General features: G+C 45.0%; 1 protein-coding gene across 2 annotated transcripts in view; it reads right to left on the bottom strand.

Moving 5' to 3' along the window:
- Positions 1 to 1,156: 1,156 nt before the first annotated feature.
- Positions 1,157 to 26,174, bottom strand: part of kif3ca (kinesin family member 3Ca) — a 281,442-nt gene continuing 256,424 nt past the window's right edge. For both annotated transcript variants that reach the window (XM_087976905.1, XM_087976909.1), the window contains exons 8-9: positions 9,513 to 9,682; positions 1,157 to 3,469 (exon numbers count right to left, since the gene is read on the bottom strand). In XM_087976905.1, coding sequence (XP_087833031.1) covers positions 3,370 to 3,469; positions 9,513 to 9,682 — 270 coding nt within the window. In that variant the 3' untranslated portion in view covers positions 1,157 to 3,369. The remainder of the gene's footprint in view (positions 3,470 to 9,512; positions 9,683 to 26,174) is intronic.

The raw sequence follows: 26,174 nt of genomic DNA, 5'->3' as shown, positions 1-26,174 counted from the left end.
GCAGTGACCCCCCTGCAGTGATCCCCGGGCATTGGATCCCCCTGCAGTGCCCCCTCTGCAGTGATCCCCCTGCAGTGATCCCCGGGCAGTGACCCCCCGGGCAGTGACCCCCCTGCAGTGACCCCCCTGCAGTGACCCCCGGGCAGTGACCCCCCTGCTGTGACCCCTCTGCAGTGATCCCCCTGTAGTGACCCCCCTGCAGTGACCCTCCTGCAGTGACCCCCGGGCAGTGACCCCCCTGCTGTGACCCCCCTGCTGTGACCCCCCTGCAGTGATCCCCCTGCAGTGAACCCCCTGCAGTGACCCCCCTGCAGTGACCCCCCTGCAGAGACCCCCCTGCAGTGATCGCCCTGCAGAGATCCCCCTGCAGTGACCCCCCTGCAGTGACCCCCCTGCAGTGACCCCCCGGGCAGTGACCCCCCTGCAGTGATCCCCCTGCAGTGAACCCCCTGCAGTGACCCCCCTGCAGTGACCCCCCTGCAGAGACCCCCCTGCAGTGATCGCCCTGCAGAGATCCCCCTGCAGTGACCCCCCTGCAGTGACCCCCCTGCAGAGATCCCCCTGCAGAAATCCCCCTGCAGTGACCCCCCTGCAGTGACCCCCCTGCAGAGATCCCCCTGCAGTGACCCCCCTGCAGAGATCCCCGGGCAGTGACCCCCCTGCAGTGACCCCCCTGCAGTGATCCCCGGGCAATGATCCCCCTGCAGTGCCCCCTCTGCAGTGATCCCCCTGCAGAGATCCCCGGGCAGTGACCCCCCTGCAGTGACCCCCCTGCAGTGATCCCCCTGCAGTGATCCCCGGGCAATGATCCCCCTGCAGTGCCCCCTCTGCAGTGATCCCCCTGCAGTGATCCCCGGGCAGTGACCCCCCGGGCAGTGACCCCCCTGCAGTGACCCCCGGGCAGTGACCCCCCTGCAGTGACCCCCCTGCAGTGACCCCCCCTGCAGTGACCCCCGGGCAGTGACCCCCCTGCAGTGACCCCCCTGCAGTGACCCCCCCTGCAGTGACCCCCCTGCAGTGATCCCCCTGCCCCCACTCTGTCAGGAGAACCTGATTATTTTCCAGGCAGCAGAGAGACCATGGCCCAGAATTTCATCCAATTCTACCCAATTCAGGTTGGGAAACCCCAGCAACAAAGCTCTCAAGACAAGAAGTATGCGGAATGCAAATCAAATTTAATCCAATAAACCTTCAATCTGCTTGATTCAAAGAAAATCCACTGCCTCTGCATTAGTTTCACTAACTGGGATATATTTGCCATTTTTACCTCCTTTCCTAGGACTCTGACCTTCACAGCTGTGAAGGTGGGGCAGGCAAAGTCGCAGCTGAAATGGTCATGGTTAAATTTCTCTCTGCCTTTCAATGGAATACTCGAAGTGTGAACACTTTGCGCAGATATTGAGAACCAAAAAGATGGTGAAGCCGTCTTTGACAATATCACCCTTATACTCAGACACAGGACCACTTGAGCAGAAAGCTCCTTAATACTGCTACTCCTCAACCTTGTGTTTCTTCCCAAATCCCAGAAACACAGACTGAGATTCAGTGCAGGGATGGGCAACTCTAGGTGTGACTATTTCCCTGACTCACCTGAAGCCCAGGTTGTGAAGGCATTAGGGATTGTAATGGTGACAAGTGGTTTCTTTTGTGTGGGGCATGGAAACAGGGAAAAGGGGTTCAGAGGCTAAGGCAGGAGGCTAGCTGTCAACACCAACCCCACCCCAAAATGCACCCAAGTTAAGGCATGATGGAGGGTCACACACCACCCAGCAGGTAATTACCCGGATTCCCTGGTCAGGGAACTAGCCATTTCTTTTTCACCTGCTGGGAAGGCAAGTGACCAAACTAGTGGCTCATTGAAACCCTTCAATGGGTCTCTGACAATCGAAGGAGCTGATCTGAATTGAGAATGTTTCTCAAGAAGCTACTTGCCTAGCACTGAATCACTGTGATAATGTGAAAGGTGTGAGTATTTCCCTTTCCAACATTCATCATGATCAGAGGATTAGATAGGGTAGACAGTGAAAGTCTGAGGATGATGACATCAGCTTGTACGAGGGGGCATAACTACAAATTGAGGGGTGATTGATTTAAGACAGATGTCAGAGGCAGGTTCTTTACGCAGAGAGTGGTAAGGGCGTGAATGCCCAACCTGCCAATGTAGTCAACTCAGCCACATTAGGGAGATTTAAACAATCCTTGGTTAAGCACATGGATGATGATGGGATAGTGTAGGGGGATGGGCTTAGATTAGGTCACAGGTCGGTGCAACATCAAGGGCGGAAGGGCCTGTTCTGTATTGTTCTATGTTCTATGTCCTGCCTGTCAAGCCCAGGAAAGGGAAAACGCTGCCCATGAGGTTCTCACCATAGACTTGATTGTTTTTTAGCCTTCAATGCACAAGAACTTCCATAAACAGCAATAGATTAATGTAATACTTAGATATTTAAAACTGTCAGGCAACCATCTAAGCATGTCAATAATATCATGATTGCATTCATTATACCAGTTTCCTTATCTTTACCAAAATGTATTGACATTAATTGTTTAAAGAGGTGACAGCTAGAATTTGCTTATTACATAGCGTGGGACAAATACAAGAATATTACTTTGTCATTGGTCATTGTCAGCAATGTTTTATGCACAAGATAGGATCTCCATGATCAACCTGTACCAGGATAATTTCATTTATATCACAACCTCAGTCTTCATGGAAAAAAGATGAAGTCATGCAAATGTTGGTTTAAGTCCTTGAGTACATTGTATTTATTTTAATCCACAATAAGGTAAACTTCCTTCGTTTTCAGTCACAGCAATACCTGGGAGTAAATATTTTGAAATCCTTTTCGGAGTAATAGGAACATCAATTTAATTAGGATACAAAGTCCAACAAGCTCACAAAGCAACATTATTGTTCTTAGAAACAAACATAGCAGACAACCTGCTACATTACAGAACCAACATCTTCCTTCAGGTCAGGATTTCAAAGTAAATGTGGGGTGTTTCATACTGGTGAGATGGGAATGAAGTTCAAGGCTCGGCAAAGAAAATAAGAAAAAAAATCAATTATTCAAGCATTAATCCTCTTATGAAACAATTTGAAGGCTTGGCAGTGCAGACAACATTTTTTATAACTTTCGATAATGCCTGAATGGAATAACAATCCCTTCAACAGGTCTCAGAATATGTCTCTTCAATACTGAGCATCAGAATATGAAGGATATGCAGCAAGCAGACAGACTGGTGGGATACTGTTGAATCCAGTGATATTCAGTGAAGGTGAGAGACAAACCCCTTTAACACAGAGATACAGTGAGATGGGATGAAAGGAAGGGAAAGTGAGAGCAGGCAAAGCTAAGCGAATATTCCTCATTGTGGCACCACCCCATGTGAATGAGAGAACAGTTGTGAGCCTGAAGCTAGTGAGGAGAAGGAGGAGGAGGAAGGTACTCTGCGCTCCGGCCTGGACCTAGAATATAAGATATCACCATTAATATAGCCTTCGTTTCTGCATGCAGCATTATCTTAATAAAATAGTTTATTCCAAACACTTGCAAAAATCCTGCGTGTACACAATCTAAACTGTGCAGCACTGAGGGAAGTGATTTTCAGATGATATATTAAACTGATGCCCCCCAGTCCTCAGATCCTTAGAGCAGGGATGTTATCTTCTCTGTCCTGGCTAATAGTCATTCCAGAACTGACATCTCAAAAAGATTACCCCATTGATGCTTGTGGGATCTTGCTGTATGCAAATTAGCTGCTGTACTTCCTACATGAGAAATGACCACAGTTCAGCTGCTCTAAAGTACTGTGGGTTGTGAAGCTGGTCCTACAAATGAAAGTGGTTTTGTTCTTTCTTTTCAAGATTATTAATAATGCTATCCAGTTTTACCGGCTCTGTGTTCTCCTTCAAAGGGACCAGCTCAGTTGGATTAAAAACATTGCCCTTCTGTGGTCATGTCTTCCAAAAACACAGGATTTGTGGAATAAGTTATGAGGAAAGGTTATTGGAATGGACAAACAAGTGGATCCCTGAGCACACAAGAAAGGAGCACAGTCTGTGTGCAGGTGAGATCAGCTGAGTGAGACAAAGGCTGAGTGAGTGAAACTCTGAATTTGTCTCAAAGTGAGATATTGGTACAGAGGTGTTTTAACACCTGAGCTCTGAAGAAAAGTCACATCAGACTTGAAACGTTAACTCTGTTTTTCTCTCCACAGATGCTGCCAGACCCGCTAAATTTCTCTAGCACTTTCTGTTCTTATTTCCGATTTCCAGCATCTGTAGTATTTTGCTTTTGAATGTTTTAACTAAGGTTTACAGCAAGAAGGAAACTCTCCAGAATGTGAGTGGGAGATGATAAAAGATGTGGTTGGAAAAGCCGAACTGCAGTGAAACCAGCAACAATCACAAACAGTGTGACACGAGTCACAGTCAGTAGGATTGGTGAATATTTCTAGTCTTTAAAGTAAGAATGATATCATTAGTTTGTGTCTAGGTGTCTAATATTTATCTTCTCCCTTGTTTTAAAATAGCTAGTTAAGTTTAAGACTGATATTAGCACATTTTTAAAAAGGTAACAGTAGTAAAGTGTAAAAAGCAAGGAATTCAGAAGAAGTACTTAATAAATAAAATCAAACACCATAGTTTTGGCAGGATGGGTGATGTGTTGCTGCTGCAGCATGTGGAAGCTGCTGGACACCAAAGGGATCTCGTGCAAACTATTTGGTGGTGTATGTTTGTTGCTGAAGGAAATTTGGATCCAAGTTAAGGAGCTGGAGTCTGTGCTTCAGACATTGTCCACATCATGGAAGGACATGTGACTGCAGATCAGGCAGGATTGCACTTGAAGAGCGTCAGCCCCTGCAACTCTCCAACATCGAACAATTACAAGATTCTTGTGCAGTCGAGAGTGGGGATTCAGGGATGATGAGTGAACAGCACTGTGGTACAGGGAAGGCATTCTAATGTGTGGGAACATAAAAGGAACGTGGCGGTGGTAGGGGACAGTAACATTATAGAGAGTGATCCAGTTCTTTGCAGCTGTGAGCAGGAGCCCCTAAGGCAGTGCTGCTGACCCGGTGTCAGGGCTAAAGACATCTCTGCAGGGCTGGAGAGGAACTTGGAGAGGGAGGGGAAAGAGCCAGTGCTGCACACTGATACAATGTCCCTGACAGGACTAGGAAGGAGATTCTGTTGAAAAAAATGTGAACTGTTAGGAGCTAAATTAAAATGCAGAATTTCCAAGTTAATGCTTAGATTACTTCCTCAGTGACAGGCAAATTGGCATCAGGTTATAATAGTCAAGAAGTTAAAGAAGTAGCACAGTGATTAGTGTGAGTGAATGGATTTCTGTTTATGGGCATTGGCACCAGGTGATGAGGCAACAGGAAGGGACAGAATGGATAAAGATAGAAACGCAGCATCAAATAAAGACAGGAAACAATTCTAAAAAGGAAATGTAATGGTTCTAGTTGAAGACACCTAATATTTGAAATGAATTAACAGCACAAAAGGAGGTTAATAGGTATGATCCTATTCCCATCACGGAGATATAGTTATAAGTGGATCAAAGATAAAAACAAAATATTCCGAGTTTGAGACTTATTGAAAGGCCAGGCTGGTCGTTTTATCAGATTGTGACGGAATAAGTAAATTAACAAGAAACAGTCTTGGCTCGGAAGATACAGATTCCATGTGGGTGGGTGGTTAAAGATAACAAGAGGAAGAAAACACTAGTGGGAGTGGTCTACAGCCTTGAACAGTATCAAGTGTGAAAACAAAAACTTGATCAATAGATAATGAGGGCATTTACAAAAGGCAATACATTAATTAGGCATGACCTTAATCTTTAAGTAAAATGGGAAAGTTAAAGTTAAATTGGTTGAAGTAGCCACAAGGAAGAATTCATAAAGTGTATTCAGGAGAGTTTGTTGTAAACCCAAATGGGGATCAGGCTATTTTGGATCTGGTCATGCATAATGAGGAAAGTTTAATGAATAATCTGAGAGTAAAAGATCCATTAGAAAACAAAGATGTGCAGGTCAGATCTTTTAGCAATGGGAAAAGCAGGGTTGCAGGAATAGGATAGGGAGGGGGTTCTGGCTGGGATACTCTTCACAGGGTCATTGAGGTGGTGACGGGCTGAAAGGCCTGCTTCCTGTGAGGATTCTGTGATTCTATGAAAGCAGTGACAATAAGATGGCAGAATTTAACAAATTGTTTAAGAGAGAGAAACTTGGATCAAAATTAATTGTCCTAAACTTAAGTAAGAGTAATTACAAAGGAATAAGGGCAGAGTTAGGTGGAATGGCCTGGAAGGAGTTTAGCAGAAAATACAGTTGAGGAGCAATGGCAGGTATCTCAGTAAATAGTTTGTGGCTCACAGCAAAGGCATATTCCAGAGAGGAAGGAGGATTTGAGGAAAGGGATAAACCAACCATGGTTAACCAGGCAAGTTAAGGATAGCTTCAGGTAGCAAGAAAAAAACATACAATGTGGACAAGGTTAGTGGCAAAGCAAGGGATTGAAAATTTTTAAGAACCAACAAAGGATGACTAAAAAATAATGAAGGGAGAAAATAAACTTTAAGGTTAAATTTGGAACTAATACTAAGACAGTGAGCAAGAGCTTTTCTTAATTTATAGAAAGGAAGAGTGAGTTCAAAGTGAACATTGTCCTCCCTTACAGAGAGGATGTTTCCCCTTAAGGGAGGGTCCAGGATCAGAGGGCATAGTCTCAGGATAAGGCGGGGGGTGGGCAATTTAAGACAGAGATAAGGAGGAATTTCTTCCCTGAGGGCGAGATCTTTGGAACTCCTTGCCGCAGAGAGCTGTGGGGCAGAGTCCCTGCATATATTTAAGGCTGAGGTCAATAGATACTTGATCAGCTGGGGAGTCGAGGGTTGCAGGAGAGGGCAGGAAAGTGAATGTCGGATTAGCCAGGATCCTAATGAATGGCACAGCAGGTTCGTGGGGTCAAACGGCCTGCTCCTATTCCTATTCCTTATCATTTTATCAGTCTTCACAATGGAAACACTAAAGGCATCCCAAAATTACTAAATGTTCAAGGAGAATAAAGGGGACAGGGAACAAATACAACAATTATCATAAGAGAAAAAGTACTAGGGACAAATTGAGCTAAAGACTGATTATTCTCTGAACTGGAATGCATTCTAGGATATTAAATTAAGTACCTATCGGGATATTGGGTGCACTGTATGTAATCTTCCAAGGATCCTTAGGCTCTGGAAAAGTCCCAAAGAATTGGAAAATTCAAAAGGAATACTTATTTAAAAAGGGAAGTAAGCAAAGAAAGGTAAAACTGATATAAGCCAATTACTTATCATTTATTATTAGAAAATGTTAGAGTCTGTCGGAAAGGGTGTAATAGCAGAGTATTTAGAAAAATATAATCGAACAGAGTCAGTATAAGATGCTGTTTGCCACTAACCTTGTCCACATTGTATGTTTATTTTCTTGCTATCTGAAGCTATCCTTAACTTCCCCGGTTAACCATGGTTGGTTATCCCCTTCCTCAAATCCTTCTTCCTCTCTGGAATATGCCATCGCTGTGAATCATGAACTATTTATTGAAATTGCTGTCTGCCATTGCTCCTCAACCTTATTTTCTGATAGGCCCATGGTATTGGGTTGGTATACTCGCATGGATAGAGGATTGGCTAACTAATAGAAGTCCGAGGGTTGTGATAAGGGGAACATTTTCAAAATGGAAACCTGTAACTAATGGTGTGTGACAGGGATCAGTGCGGGATCCACAATTATTTACTCTTTATATAAATATTAATGACTTGGATGAAGGAAGCAAATGTACTGTAGCCATGTTTACGGATGACCCAAAAATAGGGAAGGCAGGTAGTGAGGTTGACACAGAGTCTGCAGAGGAATATGAACAAATTAAGTGAGTTAGCAAAAAGGCTGGCAGAAAAATTAAATTAGAAAATGCACAGTTATACACTTTGGTGGGAAGACGACAGAAAGCAGATCAGAAGGATTTGGAGTTCTCCACTATGAATCACAAATAGCTAGCATCTAAGTTCAGTGGGTAACAGGGAAGGCAATAGGACTGTTGGCCTTTATTTCAAAGGGAATAGTATATAAAAAGAGGGAAATCTTGCTAAAACTGTACAGGAACTAATTAGACCATAATTGGAATACTGTGAACAGCTATGTTCCCATTTTAAAGGAAAGATATACTAGCATTGGAGACATTCAGGGAAAGTTCATCATGTCGATCCCAGGCATGGAGGAATTTTCTTTTGAGGAGAGGTTGAGTAGGTTGGGCCAAGACTCGTTGAAGTTTAGATCAATGATGGGTGGCCTTATTAAAATATATAAGATTTTTAGGGAAAACAAAAAAAAAAATCTGTGGATGATGGAAATAAGAAACAAAAATGAGAAATTGTTGGAAAACCTCAGCAGGATTGGTAGCATCTGTGGAGACAGAGTTATGTTTTGGATCCAGTGACCCTCCTTCAGAACCACTGGTTACTGGACCCAAAACATTAACTTTGCTTTCTCTCCACAGATGCTGCCAGGTCTGCTGAGTTTCTCCAGTGATTGATGTTTAAGATTCTTAGGCGTGACAGGATAAATATGGAGACAGTATTTCCCTTTTTGGAGAGTCTAGCACCAGAAGGCATAATCTCAGAGTAAGGGGTCACCCAATTAGGACAGAGATGAAGTGAAATGTCTTCTCTCAAGTGTAGTGAATCTGTGGAATACTTTACCTCAGAGGGCTGGAGATGGCAGGCCATTAAGTATATTCAAGTGCAGAAAGACAAATCTTTAATTGGTAAAGAATCAAGGGTCATGGAGATAAAGCAGGAAAGTGAAGATGATTACATCAGCTATGATCTCATTGAATAGTAGAGCAGACTTAGAGTCATAGAGTCATAGAGATGTACAGCATGGAAACAGACACTTTTGTCCAACCTGTCCATGATGGGCTGAATGGCCTACTTATGCTCCTATTTCTTCTGGTTTTATGGTAATCAGATTGGACAAATCTTATACTGTGTGGGAAAAGCTCTAACAAAGGGATTTAAAACAGCAGCAGGCAATTTGTATATTTTTCAAACTGGGATGGTACGGTGGGAGAGAGCCAGGAAGGAAAGGTCAGAACTAAATAAAAACTGAAATAACCCGTGAAAGCTGGAGATCAGAAACAAGAACAGAAATTGCTGAAAGATCAGAACTAATATGTCTCTGGTAACAGAAGGACACAATGAGAAGGTAGGCAATTGATTCTGAAATCAAATAAGCCAAATGTTCTTTACTAATTCCTAATTTATTTCATTTTCTCATAACTTGTGAAAATATTTCCCGGGTTACTATTTCTTTTATCAAGAATGACAAAGTTGTACTGGCAGGTCAGACAAGAATGACAAATAAGTAATGATAATTGTGTGCATGCAAAACCTTGTTTACAGGAGCTTAATGAATTTTACTCTGCAGATTAGAACAGTTGTTTATACTTGAGACATTCTCACCATGATCGGGATTTCCTAACTCTTGTGCTGGCTGACCGATCTGGGGTAACAGAGCTGCTGTGGTGTAGCTGTCCTCCAGTTGCTCCTTGTAGTGACCGTGACCGTGGAATGTCCAGCTCAAACACCGTGGGTGTTGCCATGTCTAATTCCAAGAAAAGAATGTTTTCAGCCTACACCAGACAGGAAACAGATTAGAAAGTTACTCCAATTCTAGAACACAGAACATAGGACATTACAGCGCAGTACAGGCCCTTCGGCCCTCGATGTTGTGCCGACCTGTCATACCAATCTGAAGCCCATCTACCTACACTATTCCACGTACGTCCATTATGCTTGTCCAATGGCGACTTAAATGTACTTAAAGTTGGTGAATCTACTACCGTTGCAGGCAAAGCATTCCATACCCTTCCTACTCTCTGAGTAAAGAAACTACCTCTGACATCTGCCCTATATCTATCACCCCTCAATTTAAAGCTATGCCCCCTTGTGCTCACCGTCACCATACTTGGAAAAAGGCTCTCCCTGTCCACCCTATCTAACCCTCTGATTATCTTATATGTCTCTATTAAGTCACCTCTCAACTTTCTTCTCTCTAACGAAAACAGCCTCAAGTCCCTCAGCCTTTCCTCGTAAGACCTTCCCTCCATACTAGGCAACATCCTAGTCAATCTCCTCTGCACCCTTTCCAAAGCTTCCACATCCTCCTTATAATGCGGTGACCAGAACTGTACACAATACTCCAAGTCCGGCCGCACCAAAGTTTTGTACAGCTGTAGCATAACCTCATAGTTCCGGAGCTCGTTCCCTCTATTAATAAAAGCTAAAACACTGTATGCCTTCTTAACAACCCTGTCAACCTGGGTGGCAAGTTTAAAGGATCTGTGTACCTGGACAACGAGATCTCTCTGCTCATCTACACTACCAAGAATCTTACCATTAGCCCAGTACTTTGCATTCCGGTAACTCTGACCAAAGTGAATCACCTCAAACTTATCTGCATTAAACTCCATTTGCTACCTCTCAGTCCAGCTCTGCAGCTTATCTATGTCTCCCTGGAACTTACAACATCCTTCGTCACTATCAACAACTCCACCGACCTTAGTGTCATCTGCAAATTTCCAGCATATTCCTATGTAGATTGGGGTAGATTGTGCCTTACCAATTTAATAGAGTTCTTTGAGGAAATGACCAAGTTGATAGATGAAGGAAGGGCTTTTGCAACGTTTGTGAAGGTTTGTAGCTCAGGGTGAGGTTTAGGGTGTAGGTTTGCTCGCTGAGCTGTAGGTTTGATATCCAGACGTTTCATTACCTGGCTAGGTAACATCATCAGTGGTGACCTCCAAGTGAAGGAAGGGCTGTTCAACTCATATACATGGACTTTGGTAAGGTGTTTGATAAGGTTCCCCATGGTAAACTAATGGAGAAAGTGAAGTCACATGGTGTACAGGGTGTTCTAGCTAGGTGGATAAAGAACTGGTTGAGCAACAGGAGACAGAGAGTAGTAGTTGAAGGGAGTTTCTCGAAGTGGAGAAAGGTGACCAGTGGGGTCCCACAGGGGTCAGTGTTGGGGGCCACTGTTGTTTGTGATATACATAAATGATCTGGAAGAGGCCACTGTTGGTATGATCAGTAAATTTGCAGATGACACGAAGATTGGTGGAGTAGCAGAAAGCATAGGGGACTGTTAAAGAATACAGGAGAATATAGATAGACTGGAGAGTTGGGCAGAGAAGTGGCAGATGGAATTCAATCCAGGCAAATGTGAGGTGATGCATTTAGGCAAGCCTAATTCGAGAGTGAACTATACAGTAAATGGAAGATCTTTGGGAAAAGTTGATGAGCAGAGAGATCTGGGCGTTCAGGTCCATTGTACCCTGAAGGTGGCTGCACAGGTGGATAGAGTGGTCAAGAAGGCATACAGTATGCTTGTCTTCATCGATGGGGTATTGAGTATAAGAGCTGGCAGGTCATGTTAACACTGTACAAGACATTGGTTCGGCCGCATTTAGAATACTGTGTACAGTTCTGGTTGCCACATTAACAAAAGGATGTGGACGCTTTGGAGAGGATACAGAGAAGGTTTACGAGGATGTTGCCTGGTATGGAAGGTGCAAGCTAAAAAGAGAGGTTGAGTAGGTTAGGTGTGTTTTCATTAGAAAAAAGGAGATTGAGGGGTGACCTGATTGACGTTTACAAAATCATGAAGGGTATAGACAGGGTGGATAGAGACAAGCTTTTTCCCAGGGTGAAGGATTCCATAACGAGAGGTCACAGTTTGTTTCAAAATTACTTACCTGTAGCGGGCAGCGGTGTTTTTTTTATTCTCTCTTCACAAAAAGAGCGGGAGCAGCAGAGGAAGTGACGGCAAGCAGAGGGGCAGCCGGGAAGGAGAACTGTGAGTATAAATACTCACCCTTTAATCACCAACGGTCATTTGAGTGGGAGCAGCGGCCGAGTGATTAGTATTTGAGTGGGTGTGTTCTAGACCCCAGGTCCTACTTCCGTAGGGCCTCCCTCCCACCCTCCTCCTCTAACCTAACTTTAAAGTCCACATTTAAGTGACTCAGTGTTATTGACTCAGTGTTCTTGTTTTTGGAGAAAGTGTACAGTCATGGCAGCGCAGGCGGTGAAATGTTCCTCCTGCAGGATGTTTGAGGTAGGGGTGACCACCGATACTCCTGCCGACTTCGTCTGCAGGAAATGCAGTCAGATCCTGATCCTCACCGAACGAGTTAGGGAACTGGAACTGGAATTGGATGAGCTGAGGATTATTCGAGAGGCTGAGAGGGTGATTGATAGAAGCTACAGGGACATAGTTACGCCGGAGAAAAAAGGTAGCTGGGTAACAGTTAGAGGTGGGAAGAGGAAGAAGCAGGCAGTGCAGGGTTCCCCTGTGGTCGTTCCCCTAAAAAATAAATATCCAGCTTTGGAAACTGTTGGGGGGGACAGCGTTGCAGGTGCAAGCTGCAGTGAAGGGGTCTGTGGCTCTGAGACTCAGAAGGGAAAGGGGGAGAGGAGGAGAGCGCTAGTTATAGGGGACTCTCTAGTTAGAGGGACGGACAGGCGGTTCTGTGGACATGGGCGAGACTCACGGATGGTTTGTTGCCTCCCGGGTGCTAGGGTCCGAGACGTCTCAGACCGTGTCTTCAGAATCCTTAAGGGGGAGGGTGTGCAGCCAGAAGTCGTGGTGCACATTGGCACCAACGACATAGGTAGGAAGAGGGATGGGGAGGTCATTCAAGAGCTCAAGGAGTTAGGCTGGAAGCTAAAAGCTAGGACAGACAGAGTCGTCATCTCTGGGTTGTTGCCGGTGCCACGTGACAGTGAGGCAAAGAATAGGGAGAGAGTGCAGTTGAACACGTGGCTGCAAGGCTGGTGTAGGAGAGAGGGCTTCAGATATTTGGACAATTGGACTGCATTCTGGGGAAGGTGGGACCTGTACAAACAGGACGGGTTGCACCTGAACCAGAAGGGCACCAATATCCTGGGGGGTAGGTTTGCTAGCACTCTTCGGGGGGGTTTAAACTAATTTGGCAGGGGGATGGGATCCGGACTTGTAGTCCAGCAAGTAGGTTAGCTGTTTGTCAGGATGCCCAAGACTGTGGGGGGGCTGTGGAGAAGGTAGCACTGACAGGGACTACTAGCGGACACAGAGATGGGCTCAAGTGCGTATACATCAACGCAAGGAGTATCAGAAATAAGGTGGGTGAACTTAAGGCGTGGATCGGTACCTGGGACTACGATGTTGTGGCCATCACGGAAACGTGGATAGATGTGGGACAGGAATGGCTGTTGGAGGTTCCTGGTTACAGGTGTTTCAGTAAGATTAGGGAGGGTGGGAAAAAAGGAGGGGGGGTGGCATTGCTAATTAGAAATGGTATAACGGCTGCAGAAAGGAAGTTTGAGGGGGATCTGCCTCTGGAGGTAGTATGGGCTGAAGTCAGAAATAGGAAAGGTGCAGTCACCTTGTTGGGTGTTTACTATAGGCCCCCCAATAGCAGCAGAGATGTGGAGAAACAGATTGGGAAACAGATTGTGGAAAGGTGCAGAAGCCACAGGGTCGTAGTCATGGGCGACTTCAACTTCCCAAATATTGATTGGAAGCTCTTTAGATCAAGTAGATTGGATGGGGCGGTGTTTGTGCAGTGTGTCCAGGAAGCTTTTCTAACTCAGTATGTAGATTGTCCAACCAGAGGGGAGGCCATATTGGATTTGGTACTCGGTAATGAACCGGGACAAGTGGTGGGCTTGTTAGTGGGTGAACATTTTGGTGATGGTGACCACAATTCTGTGACTTTCACCTTGGTTATGGAGAGAGATAGGTGCGCACAACAAGGTAGATTTTATAATTGGGGGAAGGGAAATTACGATGCTGTAAGGCAGGATTTGAGGAGCATACGTTGGGAGCATAGGCTGTCAGGGAAGGATGTGGTGGAAATGTGGAACTTTTTCAAAGAGCAGATACGACGTGTCCATGATATGTATGTACCTATCAGGCAGGAAAGAAATGGTCATGTGAAGGAGCCTTGGTTGACGAGAGAGGTTGAATGTCTGGTAAAGAGGAAGAAGGAGGCTTACATAAGGTTGAGGAAACAGGATTCAGACAGAGCAGTGGAGGGATACAGGATAGCCAGAAGGGACCTGAAGAAAGGGATTAGGAGAGCTAAGAGAGGGCATGAAAAATCGTTGGCGGATAGGATCAAGGATAACCCCAAGGCATTTTATGCGTATGTGAGAAACCAGAGAATGACGAGAACGAGGGTAGGTCCGATCAAGGACAGTAGTGGGAGACTGTGTATTGAGTCGGAAGAGATAGGAGAGGTCTTGAACAAGTACTTCTCTTCAGTATTTACGAACGAGAGGGACTGTATTGTAGAAGAGGAGAGTGTGAAATGGACTGGTAAGCTAGAAGAGATACCTGTTAGAAAGGAAGATGTGTTGGACATTTTGAACAACTTGAGGATAGACAAGTCCCCCGGGCCTGACGGGATATATCCTAGGATTATGTGGGAAGCAAGAGAGGAAATTGCAGTACCGTTGGCAATGATCTTCTCGTCTTCACTGGCAAAGGGGGTGGTACCAGGGGACTGGAGAGTAGCGAATGTTGTGCCCCTGTTCAAAAAAGGGAATAGGGATAACCCCGGGAATTACAGGCCTGTTAGTCTTACTTCTGTGGTAGGCAAAGTAATGGAAAGGGTACTGAGGGATAGGATTTATGAGTATCTGGAAAGACACTGCTTGATTAGGGACAGCCAGCACGGATTTGTGAAGGGTAGGTCTTGCCTTACAAGTCTTATTGAATTCTTCGAGGAGGTGACCAAGCATGTGGATGAGGGAAGAGCAGTGGATGTAGTGTACATGGATTTTAGTAAGGCATTTGATAAGGTTCCCCATGGTAGGCTTATGCGGAAAGTCAGGAGGCATGGGATAGAGGGAAATTTGGTCAATTGGATAGAAAACTGGCTAACCGGTCGAAGGCAGAGAGTGGTGGTAGATGGTAAATACTCAGCCTGGAGCCCAGTTACAAGTGGAGTTCCGCAGGGATCAGTTCTGGGTCCTCTGCTGTTTGTAATTTTTATTAATGACTTAGATGAGGGAGTCGAAGGGTGGGTCAGTAAATTTGCAGATGATACGAAGATAGGTGGAGTTGTGGACAGTGAGGAGGGCTGTTGTCGGCTGCAGAGGGACTTAGATATGATGCAGAGCTGGGCTGAGGAGTGGCAGATGGAGTTCAACCCTGCCAAGTGTGAGGTTGTCCATTTTGGAAGAACAAATAAGAATGCGGAATACAGGGTTAATGGTAGGGTTCTTAGTCAGGTGGAGGAACAGAGGGATCTTGGGGTCTATGTACATAGATCTTTGAAGGTTGCCACTCAGGTGGATAGAGTTTGTAAGAAGGCCTATGGAGTATTATCGTTCATTAGCAGAGGGATTGAATTCAAGAGTCGTGAAGTGATGTTGCAGCTGTACAGGACTTTGGTTAGGCCACAGTTGGAGTACTGTGTGCAGTTCTGGTCGCCTCACTATAGGAAAGATGTGGAAGCTTTGGAGAGGGTGCAGAGAAGATTTACCAGGATGTTGCCTGGAATGGAGAGGAAGTCGTACGAGGATAGGTTGAGAGTTCTCGGTCTTTTCTCGTTGGAACGGCGAAGGACGAGGGGTGACTTGATAGAGGTTTATAAGATGATCAGAGGAATAGATAGAGTAGACAGTCAGAAACTTTTTCCCCAGGTACAACAGAGTGTTACAAGGGGGCATAAATTTAAGGTGAAGGGTGGAAGGTATAGGGGAGATGTCAGGGGTGGGTTCTTTACCCAGAGAGTGGTGGGGGCATGGAATGCGCTGCCCGTGGGAGTGGTGGAGTCGGAATCATTGGCGACCTTTAAGCGGCATTTGGATAGGTACATGGATGGGTACTTAATCTAGGTTAGAAGTTCGGCACAACATCGTGGGCCGAAGGGCCTGTTCTGTGCTGTATTGTTCTATGTTCTATGTTCTATGTAAGGTGAGAGGTGTAAAGTTTGAGGGGGATACACGCAGCAAGTACTTCACACAGAGGGTGGTAGGTGCCTGGAGCGCGTTGCCAGCAGAGGTGGTAGAGGCAGGCACGGTAGAATCATTTAAGGAACACCTAGATGCATGAGTAGGTGGGGAGCAGAGGGATACAGATGCTTAGGAAGTGGGCAACAGGTTTAAACAGTGGATTTGGATCTGCTCAGGCTTGGAGGGCCGAAGGGATGTAAATTTTCTTTGTTCTTTTTTGTTCTTTATATTCCCATGGCACTTTTGGCAGATAAAAGCTGAAATATCTGGAAACTAGTCTGGGTTCTGATACACTGGGACCCCATACAGCTACAAGATTTCGAGGAAAGCCTTGTTGGAGCATAACAACCATCTACCTCTTATAAAGTCATCACCATGAAGGCCAGGGATCTGTGAATGACCATGTGGCACATAGTTTGCACTAGGAAGCCTCATTATTGACTCTAGCCTCCATAAAATCTCATGTCTTCAGCTCAGACATATAATCGTACTGATTACTACATACAGCCTTTTTCAGCTGTTGAATCAGCACTGCCGGAAGCACTGTGGAGAGAAAAGGCTTGGAACATTCTCACCAACAGTGGCTCAGCAGCTCTTTTCCTAACAGAGCTGGTGGAATCTGAAAGGACAATCTATCATAATGCGCCTGCAGCAGGAGGTGAGACAATCATCAAGGAGAAAACTCTACACCTCATTCTCACCAGTTTCGCTATTACAGATGCATCTGGGTCGGAGCTAATACTGAAAAATGTGTTGCTGGAAAACACAGCAGATCAGGCAGCATCCAAGGAGCAGGAGAATCCACGTTTCGGGCATAAGACCTTCTTCATTCCTGAAGAAGTGCTTATGCCCGAAACCTCGATTCTCCTGCTCCTTGGATGCTGCCTGACCTGCTGCGCTTTTCCAGCAACACATTTTCAGCTCTGATGTCCAGCATCTGCAGTCCTCACTTTCTCGGAGCTAATACTGTATACTTCTGATGAAGACATCAATCTACACATCAAGACTTCAATTGAGATATGTGCCGCTGCCACTGTGCTAATTGGGATACATTTTAAACAGATCTTGCAACACAAAATTGGCCATCCATGATGCACTGGGGGCTATCAGCAGCAGTAGAATTGTATTCAACCACAATCTGTGACCTTGTGCCCTAGCTGTTCCCCACTCTTCGATTACAATGACCATCAAAGTGGGAGATCAATCCTGAACCAATGATCAGAACAAAGAATGCAAGTGGGTATGCACAGAGCAGCACCAGACACGCCTAACAGTGAAGGTGCAGCCTGGTGAAGTATAATGCATGACTACCTACATGTTAACCAGCAGAAGCAGAGATACAAGCAATCCCACACAGTTAATGCATCAGATTAAAGTCCTATTACATCCAGTTGGGAATGTGGCGAGCAATTAGAACAGGAGGAGGAGACTCCTGACAAATATGCTCATCTTCAGTGCTGAGAGAGCCCAGCACCTTTAACAAAGCAAAACAATTCACATCTTCAACCAGAAATGCCAAAAGGATGAACCAGCTCAACCTCCTCCCAGGGGCCCTAGCACAACTGATGACAATCTTTAGCCAATTTGCTTTTCCCCACAGGATAGCAAGAAGCTGTTGAAGACATTTGGGTCCTAACAAAAACCTGGCTATTGTTCTTAAGAATGGGCTCCAGAATGAGCAATGGCCCTGGTGAAGCTTGGTGTTGTGTGACCATATTGTGGGCAGAGGGAGAGATGGCCGCACGGTTTGCTGAGATGATCCTTTTTCTGATCAGAACATTGTCTCTCAAATGATCTCCTCCAGATATGTTCACTAGCTTGCAGTAGGCATGATGAGATCCGAAAAATTAATTGGTTACTTTTAGACCAGCATGATTTTTATCACAGAGCGCTAATAACTCCTGTTCTGGAGTGGTGGGGGGGAGAGGTGCCAATAGTTTCTCACCTAAGCATTGACACTCCTGAGCCATTCAGTTACCTGTGAGTCAATCATATAGTTGTTGGCAGGCAGACTGACTTTGTCATTAATAACTTGTCCATAGATCAATCAGCTATTCGTATCCAGTCAAATCTCTATTCGTCCACACTCCCCTGGTTCCAGATCATCTGTAAATAACTTCCCCACTGCTTGAACCAACAGCTATGTAAATAATACTTTAAATGAGTGAGGGAGTGTCAGGTAACTTGCTTTTAAAACGTGCACTAAACTTTCAACAATCCTTAGATTTGCAAATACACATTTTCCTATTTCAACCTACAATCAAAAATACAGGTAAGATATAGCATTTACTGTTCTGAGGAAGGGTCATTCGATCTGAAATGTTAACTCTGATTTCTCTCCACAGATGCTGCTAGAGATTTTGCAGCATTTCCGATTTTGTTTCAGCCTTGATAGTGTTTGTTGTCTTTTGGATTTGTACCACTAGCCAGACATGCAACAATTGTTCTTGTACTTGTATCCTATTAAAACTGGCATGAGCTCACACTTTAAAATGACATTGACTTCCCCAAAAGTACTACATGTGCAAGTGGACTCAACTCAATTTCACTTTTATTGGACACCTATAGCACAACAGAAGTGTTCCAATAACATTCAGAATGTTTGACATCCTCTAGGCCACAGCAGCCCACTTTATTGGCAACACATCTACAAACATTCACTCCGTTCACCATTGATGCTCAGAGATGTTCAGAAATTCATCAAAGATTCTGAGACAGCAGCTGCCAAACCCACAAACACTTCCATCTCAAAGCACAAGGGCAGCAGATACACCATCCACTGACAGCTCCCCTCCAAGCCACTCACCTTTCTGACTTGGAAATATATTGCCGTTCCTTCATTGTCGCTGGGTCAAAATCCTGAAATTCTGTCCCTAAGGGCATTGTGGGTCAACCCACAGCACATGGACTGCAGCGGTTCAAGAAGACAGCTCACCCCCACTTTCTCAACGGGCAACTAGGGATGGGCAATAAATGCTGGGCTAAACCAGTGATGCCCATGTCCCACAAGTGAATAAGATAGTTCCAATAATTAGCACAAATGTATTATACATTTCCAGGTGGTTAGGGAAAGGGAAATGAAACAAATGTTAAGATTTTAAAAATATTAGCAGTAGGACATTATGAACATTATATATCTAGTAACAAAAAGGTAAATATTGGAAACTATTCTTATATAAAGAACAAAGAAAATTTACAGCCCAGGAACAGGCCCATGGGCCTTCCAAGCCTGAGCCGATCCAAATGTACTGTCTAAACCTGTTGGACAATTCCTCAGCATCTGTATCCCTCTGCTCCCCACCTGCTCATACATTTATCCAGACGCATCTTAAATGAATCTACCGTTCCTGCCTTTACTACCTCTGCTGGCAACACACTCCAGGCATCTACCACCCTCTGTTTGAAGTACTTGCCACATGTATCCCCCTTAAACTTTACACCTCTCACCTTGAAAGCGTGACCTCTCGTTACTGAATCCTTCACCTGGGAAAAAGCTTGTCTCTATCCACCCTGTCTATACCCTTCATGATTTTGTAAACCTCAATCAGGTCACCCCTCAATCTCTTTTCTAATGAAAACAAATCGAACTTACTCAACTCTCTTCATAACTAGCACTTTCCATACCAGGCAACATCCTCATAAACCTTCTCTGCACCCTCTCCAAAGCGTCCATATCTTTTTGTTAATGTGGCAACCAGAACTGGACACAGTATTCTAAATGTGGCCGAACCAATGTATTGTACAATTTTAACATCACTTGCCAGCTCTTATACTCAATATCCCGTCCAATGAAGGCAAGCATACTATATGCCTTCTTGACTACTCTATCCACCTGTGCAGCAACCTTCAGGGTACAATGGACCTGCACTCCCAGATCTCTCTGCCCATCAACTTTTCCCAAGGCTCTTCTGTTCATTGTATAATTCTCTCTAGAGTTAGTCTTACCTAAATGCATCACCTCACATTTGCCTGGATTGAACTCCATCTGCCACTTTTCTGCCCAACTCTCCAGTCTATCTATATCCTCCTGTATTCTTTGACAGTCCCCTATGCTTTCTGCTACTTCACCAACCTTTGTGTCATCTGCAAACTTGCTGATCAATTCAACAGTGTCCTCTTCCAGATCATTTATGTATATTACAAACAACAGTGGCCCCAGCACTGATCCCTGTGGAACACCATTGGTCACCTTTCTCCATTTCAAGAAACTCCCTTCAACTACTACTCTGTCTCCTGTTGGTCAACCAGTTCTTTATCCACCTAGTTAGAACACCCTGCACACCACGTGACTTCACTTTCTCTATTAGTCTACCATGGGGAACCTTATCAAACGCCTTACTAAAGTCCATGTATATGACATCAACAACCCTTCCTTCATCGAACAACTTGGTCACTTCCTCAAAGAACTCTATTAAGTTGGTACGGCACAATCTCCCCCCGACAAAACCATGTTGCCTATCACTGATAAGCTCATTCCTTTCTAAATATAAATAGATCTTATCCCTCAGTACCCTCACCAGCAATTTTCCCACCAATGACATCAGGCTCACTGGTCTGTAGTTACCTGGAATATCCCTACTACCTTTCTTGTACAGGGGGACAACATGAGCAACCTTCCAGTCCTCTGGCACCTCACCTGTATTTAAGGATGCCACAAAGATATCTGTCAGGGCCTTGGCTAGTTCCTCTCTCACCTCCCTCAGCAACCTGGGATAGATCCCAACTGGTCCTAGGGATTTGTCCACCTTAATAACCTCTAGCCTACCCAACACATCTTCCCTACTAATGTCAACGTGATCCAGACTAATCAAACTTCTATCTCTAATCTCAAGATTCATCATGTCCTTCTCCTCAGTGAACACTGATGCAAAGCAATCATTCAGAATCTCACCCATTCTCTTAGGTTCGGCACACAGCCTTCCTTCATTATCCTTTAGTGCACAAATCCTTTGTCTAATCACCCGCTTTCTCCTTATGTAAGAATAAAATGCTTTGGGATTTTCCTTAATTCTATTCGCTAAAGCTATTTCATGACCCCTTTTAGCCCGCTTGATTCCTCTTTAAGATTGGTCCTACTCTACCGATATTCCTCCAGGGCCTGTTCTGTTCTTAGCTGCCTAAACCTTATGTATGCTTCCCTTTTCCTCTTGGTTAGTCGTACAATTTCTCTTGTCATCCACAGTTCACAAATCTTGCCCTTCCTATCCTTTGCCTTCAATGGGACATGCCTATCCTGCACCATCTTTAACCTATCTTTGAAAGCCTCCCACATCTCAAATGTGAACTCCCCTTCAAATGGCTGTGTCCAATCCACATTTCCGAGCTCCTGCCTAATTTTGATATAATTGGCCTTGACCCAGTTTAGTACTCTTCCCTGAGGACCACTCATCTTTATCTAAGAGTATTCTAAAACTTACAGAATTGTGGTCACTGTTCTCAAAGATATCCCCCACTGCAAATTCTACCATCTGTCCTGGCTCGTTACCCAGTACCAGGTCCAATATGGCCCCTTCCCTCGTCGGACTATTGACATACTGCTCTAGGAAACTCTCCTGGAAGCTCCTTACAAATTCTACCCCATCCAGATCTCTGACACTAAGTGTACCCCAGTCAATGTTGGGAAAATTAAAATCTCCCATCACCACTACCCTGTTGTCTCTACATCTTTCCATGATCTGTTTACCTATTTGTTCTTCTACCTCACGCTCACTGTTGGGAGGCCTGTAATACAGCCCCAACAATGTAACTGCAGCCTTCTTATTTCTCATTTCTTTTTCACTGTATAGAGATGCCGGTGTTGGACTGGGTTGGACAAAGTTAAAAATCACCCAACACCAGGTTATAGTCCAACAGGTTTAATTGGAAGCACTAGCTTTCGGAGCGACGCTCCTTCATCAGGTAGTTGTGGAGGACACAATTGTAAGGCACAGAATTTATAGCAAAAGTTTACAGTGTGATGTAACTGAAATTATACATTGAAAAATACCTTAATTGTTTGTTGAGTCTCTCATCTGTTAGATTGACCATGTTAGTTTCACTTCTTTCATTTGTAAATAACAAAACTTTTTTTAAAAGTTACATTCTCAGGTTAGCTGTAACAATTGGTATCAGCCCAGATAAGATGTTGAAGGTGTTAGCCCCCGTGTTCTCTGTCTGCGCCATAATGTTTTAGATTGATTCTAATCTAAAAAGTGAGTTAACAGAGTCTTACATGGATTCATGCAGTTTTGAGCAAAGTACAATGTAACTCTGCAAGTACAAATTCACCCCACAAACGTATATGTATATGTATTCATGTGGGTTTTTGCACGTTTGTGTGATTCTGTCTGTCTGGGATGGGGGGTTGTGAGTGTGCGAGAGAGTGTATGTGTGTGTGTATATGAGTGTAAAGTGTCTAAGTCTGAGAGGATGTGTGGCTGTGTGCTGTGTCTGTGTATACGTGTGTCTGTGTGTGTGCATAGTGTAATAGTGTCACCTGTAGTGTGACATGACCCCAAGGTCCCGTTGAGGCCCTCCCTATGGGTACCGAACTTTGCTATCAGCCTCTGCTCAGCCACTTTTCTCTGCTGCCTGTCCCGAAGTCGGCCTTGGAGGACTGTCACCCAAAGGTCCGAGGCTGAATGTCCTGGACCACTGAAGTGTTCCCCAACTGGGAGGGAACCCTCCTGTCTGTTGATTGTTGTGCGGTGCCCATTCATCTGTTGTCGTAGCCTTTGCTCGGTTCCCACGTGTAATAGTGGTATCTATGTCCACACTCTAACACGTCTTGCAGCGTCTACCGTGACAGGGTTGTATGGAGTTGTCCTGAGAGCCAGGCAGTTTGTTACAAACAATGATCTGTTTGAGGTTTGGCGGTTGTTTAAAGGTGAGCAGTGGCGGTGGGGGGAAGACCTCTCATCTTTTATTTCTCTTAATGAGAGCAATCTTTTTGAACTGTTATACTCATATCATACATTAGAGGGAGCCAATACATTAATAAACACAGCTTGGAAATTTACATTGTAAGTGTGAACAAAATATATTTCTCAAGAGTGTGGAACTTTACATATTGGGACAGTATTGTAGAAATATGAGTGCAAAGGTCAATGCATCTTATTCATTATCTGTTTGGTATACTATGGGTGGCACGGTGGTTAACACTGCTGCCTCACAGCGCCAGAGACCTGGGCTCAATTCCCACCTCAGGCGACTGTCTGTGTGGAGTTTGCACATTCTCCCTGTGTCTGCGTGGGTTTCCTCCGGGTGCTCCGGTTTCCTCCCACAGTCCAAAGATGTGCAGGTTAGGTGAATTGGCCATGCTAAATTACCCCTAGTGTTAGATGTAAGAGAATCGGTCTGGGTTGGTGTGGACTGGTTGGGCCGAAGGGCCTGTTTCCACACTGTAAGTAATCTAAACTTCCCATTCTTAGCTCTGACAAAATCTATCACTTTTCTTTTCAAATGCTGTGATCATTTCACATTTGCAAATAATACAGTTGTTGCTGCTTAACACAGTCTTTAAAAAGTAAAATAATAATAGGGATGTCAATCATTTTCAAAAGTTGCAAGGTTTACAACCAATTTGTGTCCTTGAACCAGACATCACCGAGGGCTTGTGAGCTCTCCCCACAGTACCCAGCCTTTACCAGCTGGTATGTGTGTAAATCCTCTGTACTCTGGTGTACACTGTTACTGGGCCACTTGAATGATTCATTGTTTGCAGATGCCCATACAGAATAGGATTTTTTGAAACAAGCCAAAATTTCATCTCAGCAAGTCACTGTTCAATTTTGTTTCAAATCTCATACATCTTTGTGTTACTTAAGTGACAGATTGTTAATCGTCATAATGTGAACTGTTGGAAAAATGGAACAAAGCATTGTAAATTGTGAGGTACAGCAATGCGAATGTTTTCATTTTATTGTGAGGTAGGAAGAAGACAGCAGACAAATTATTTTGCTAAAAGTGAAAGTATAGATCAGTATTTTCGGAGAGAAATGACAGAATCCGGGTTTGGTTTCAGATTGCTGATTGCAGTAATAAGTTTATCGTAATTCCCAGATTTCATTGATATTGTTCTCACAGGGCACGAGACTCAGGGGTTATTCCAAAGTTCACCAAGTTCAGAAAGACAATACAAATGCAAGCTTCTGCAGATGCCGGAAGTCTGAAAGATAAACATAAAATGCTGGAACAAAAACAAAATTTGCTCGAGAAACTCAACAGGTCTGGCAGCATCTACAGAGAGAAAACAGAGTCAACGTGTTGAGTCAAGTGATCCTTCTACAGACTTTGCAAGCTTTGAAATATTAACTCTGCTTTCTCTCCATAGATGCTGCCAGGCCTGCTAAGCTTTTCAAGCAATTTCTGTTTTTGATTCCGATTTCTAGCATCTCCAGTTCTACATTTTGTCGTCAAGTACTGGAATTTGGTTTTCTCTGACATAGGATCTGGGTGTATTGAGGTAAAAACCTTTTATTCCTGATGAAGGGCTTCCGCCCGAAACGTCGATTTCGAAGCTCCTTGGATGCTGCCTGAACTGCTGTGCTCTTCCAGCACCACTAATCCAGAATCTGGGTGTATTGAATCATGCAATTAGTCCACACGCTGACCAATTGAGAAACACAGCAGCCAGACGATTGTGGAGCTGCCTTATCAACAATATTGCTGTGTGCAGTCCAATGCAGACCAACGCAGACACGTTAGGACTTTGCAGCCCAATGCAGACACACTGTGGTCTGTGCAGCCCAATGCAGACACGCTGTGGACTTTGCAGCCCAATGCAGACACACTGTAGACTTTGCAGCCCAATGCAGACACATGGTGGACTTTGCAGCCCAATGCAGACACACTGTAGACTTTGCAGCCCAATGCAGACACATGGTGGACTGTGCAGCCCAATGCAGACACACTGTAGACTGTGAAGCCCAATGCAAACACACTGCTGCCTGTGCAGCCCAATGCAGACACACTGTGGTCTGTGCAGCCCAATGCAGACACGCTGTGGACTGTGCAGCCCAATGCAGACACACTGTGGACTGTGCAGCCCAATGCAGACACACTGTGGTCTGTTCAGCCCAATGCAGACACGCTGTGGGCTGTGCAGCCCAATGCAGACACACTGTGGACTGTGCAGCCCAATGCAGACACGCTGTGGACTGTGCAGCCCAGTGCAGCCACATTGTGGACTGTGCAGCCCAATGCAGACACGCTGTGGACTGTGCAGCCCAATACAGACACACTGTGGACTGTGCAGCCCAATACAGACACACTGTGGACTGTGCAGCCCAATACAGACACACTGTGGACTGTGCAACACAATACAGACACACGGTGGACAGTGCAGCCCAGTGCAGACACAGTGTGGACAGTGCAGCCCAGTGCAGACACACTGTGGACTGTGCAGCCCAGTGCAAACACACTGTGGACTGTGCAACACAATACAGACACACGGTGGACAGTGCAGCCCAGTGCAGACACAGTGTGGACTGTGCAGCCCAATGCAGACACACTGTGGACTGTGAAGCCCAATGCAGACACACTGTGGACTGTGCAGCACAATGCAGACACACTGTGGACTGTGAAGCCCAATGCAGACACACTGAGGACTGTGCAGCACAATGCAGACACACTGCTGACTGTGCAGCCCAATACAGACACACTGTGGAATGTGCAGCCCAATGCAGACACACTGTGGACTGTGCAGCACAATGCAGACACACTGTGGACTGTGAAGCCCAATGCAGACACACTGAGGACTGTGCAGCACAATGCAGACACACTGCTGACTGTGCAGCCCAATACAGACACACTGTGGACTGTGAAGCCCAATGCAGACACACTGTGGACTGTGCAGCACAATGCAGACACACTGTGGACTGTGAAGCCCAATGCAGACACACTGAGGACTGTGCAGCACAATGCAGACACACTGCTGACTGTGCAGCCCAATGCAGACACACTGTGGACTGTGCAGCACAATGCAGACACACTGTGGACTGTGAAGCCCAATGCAGACACACTGAGGACTGTGCAGCACAATGCAGACACACTGCTGACTGTGCAGCCCAATACAGACACACTGTGGACTGTGAAGCCCAATGCAGACACACTGTGGACTGTGCAGCCCAATACAGACAC

This window comes from Chiloscyllium plagiosum, unplaced genomic scaffold (assembly GCF_037043375.1).
Source record: "Chiloscyllium plagiosum isolate Xiang-an unplaced genomic scaffold, Cpla_swu_hap1 HiC_scaffold_3, whole genome shotgun sequence".
Lineage (NCBI taxonomy): Eukaryota > Metazoa > Chordata > Chondrichthyes > Orectolobiformes > Hemiscylliidae > Chiloscyllium > Chiloscyllium plagiosum.
The sequence above is the reverse complement of the archived record's forward strand: the minus strand, read 5'-3'. Positions and strand labels throughout refer to the sequence as shown.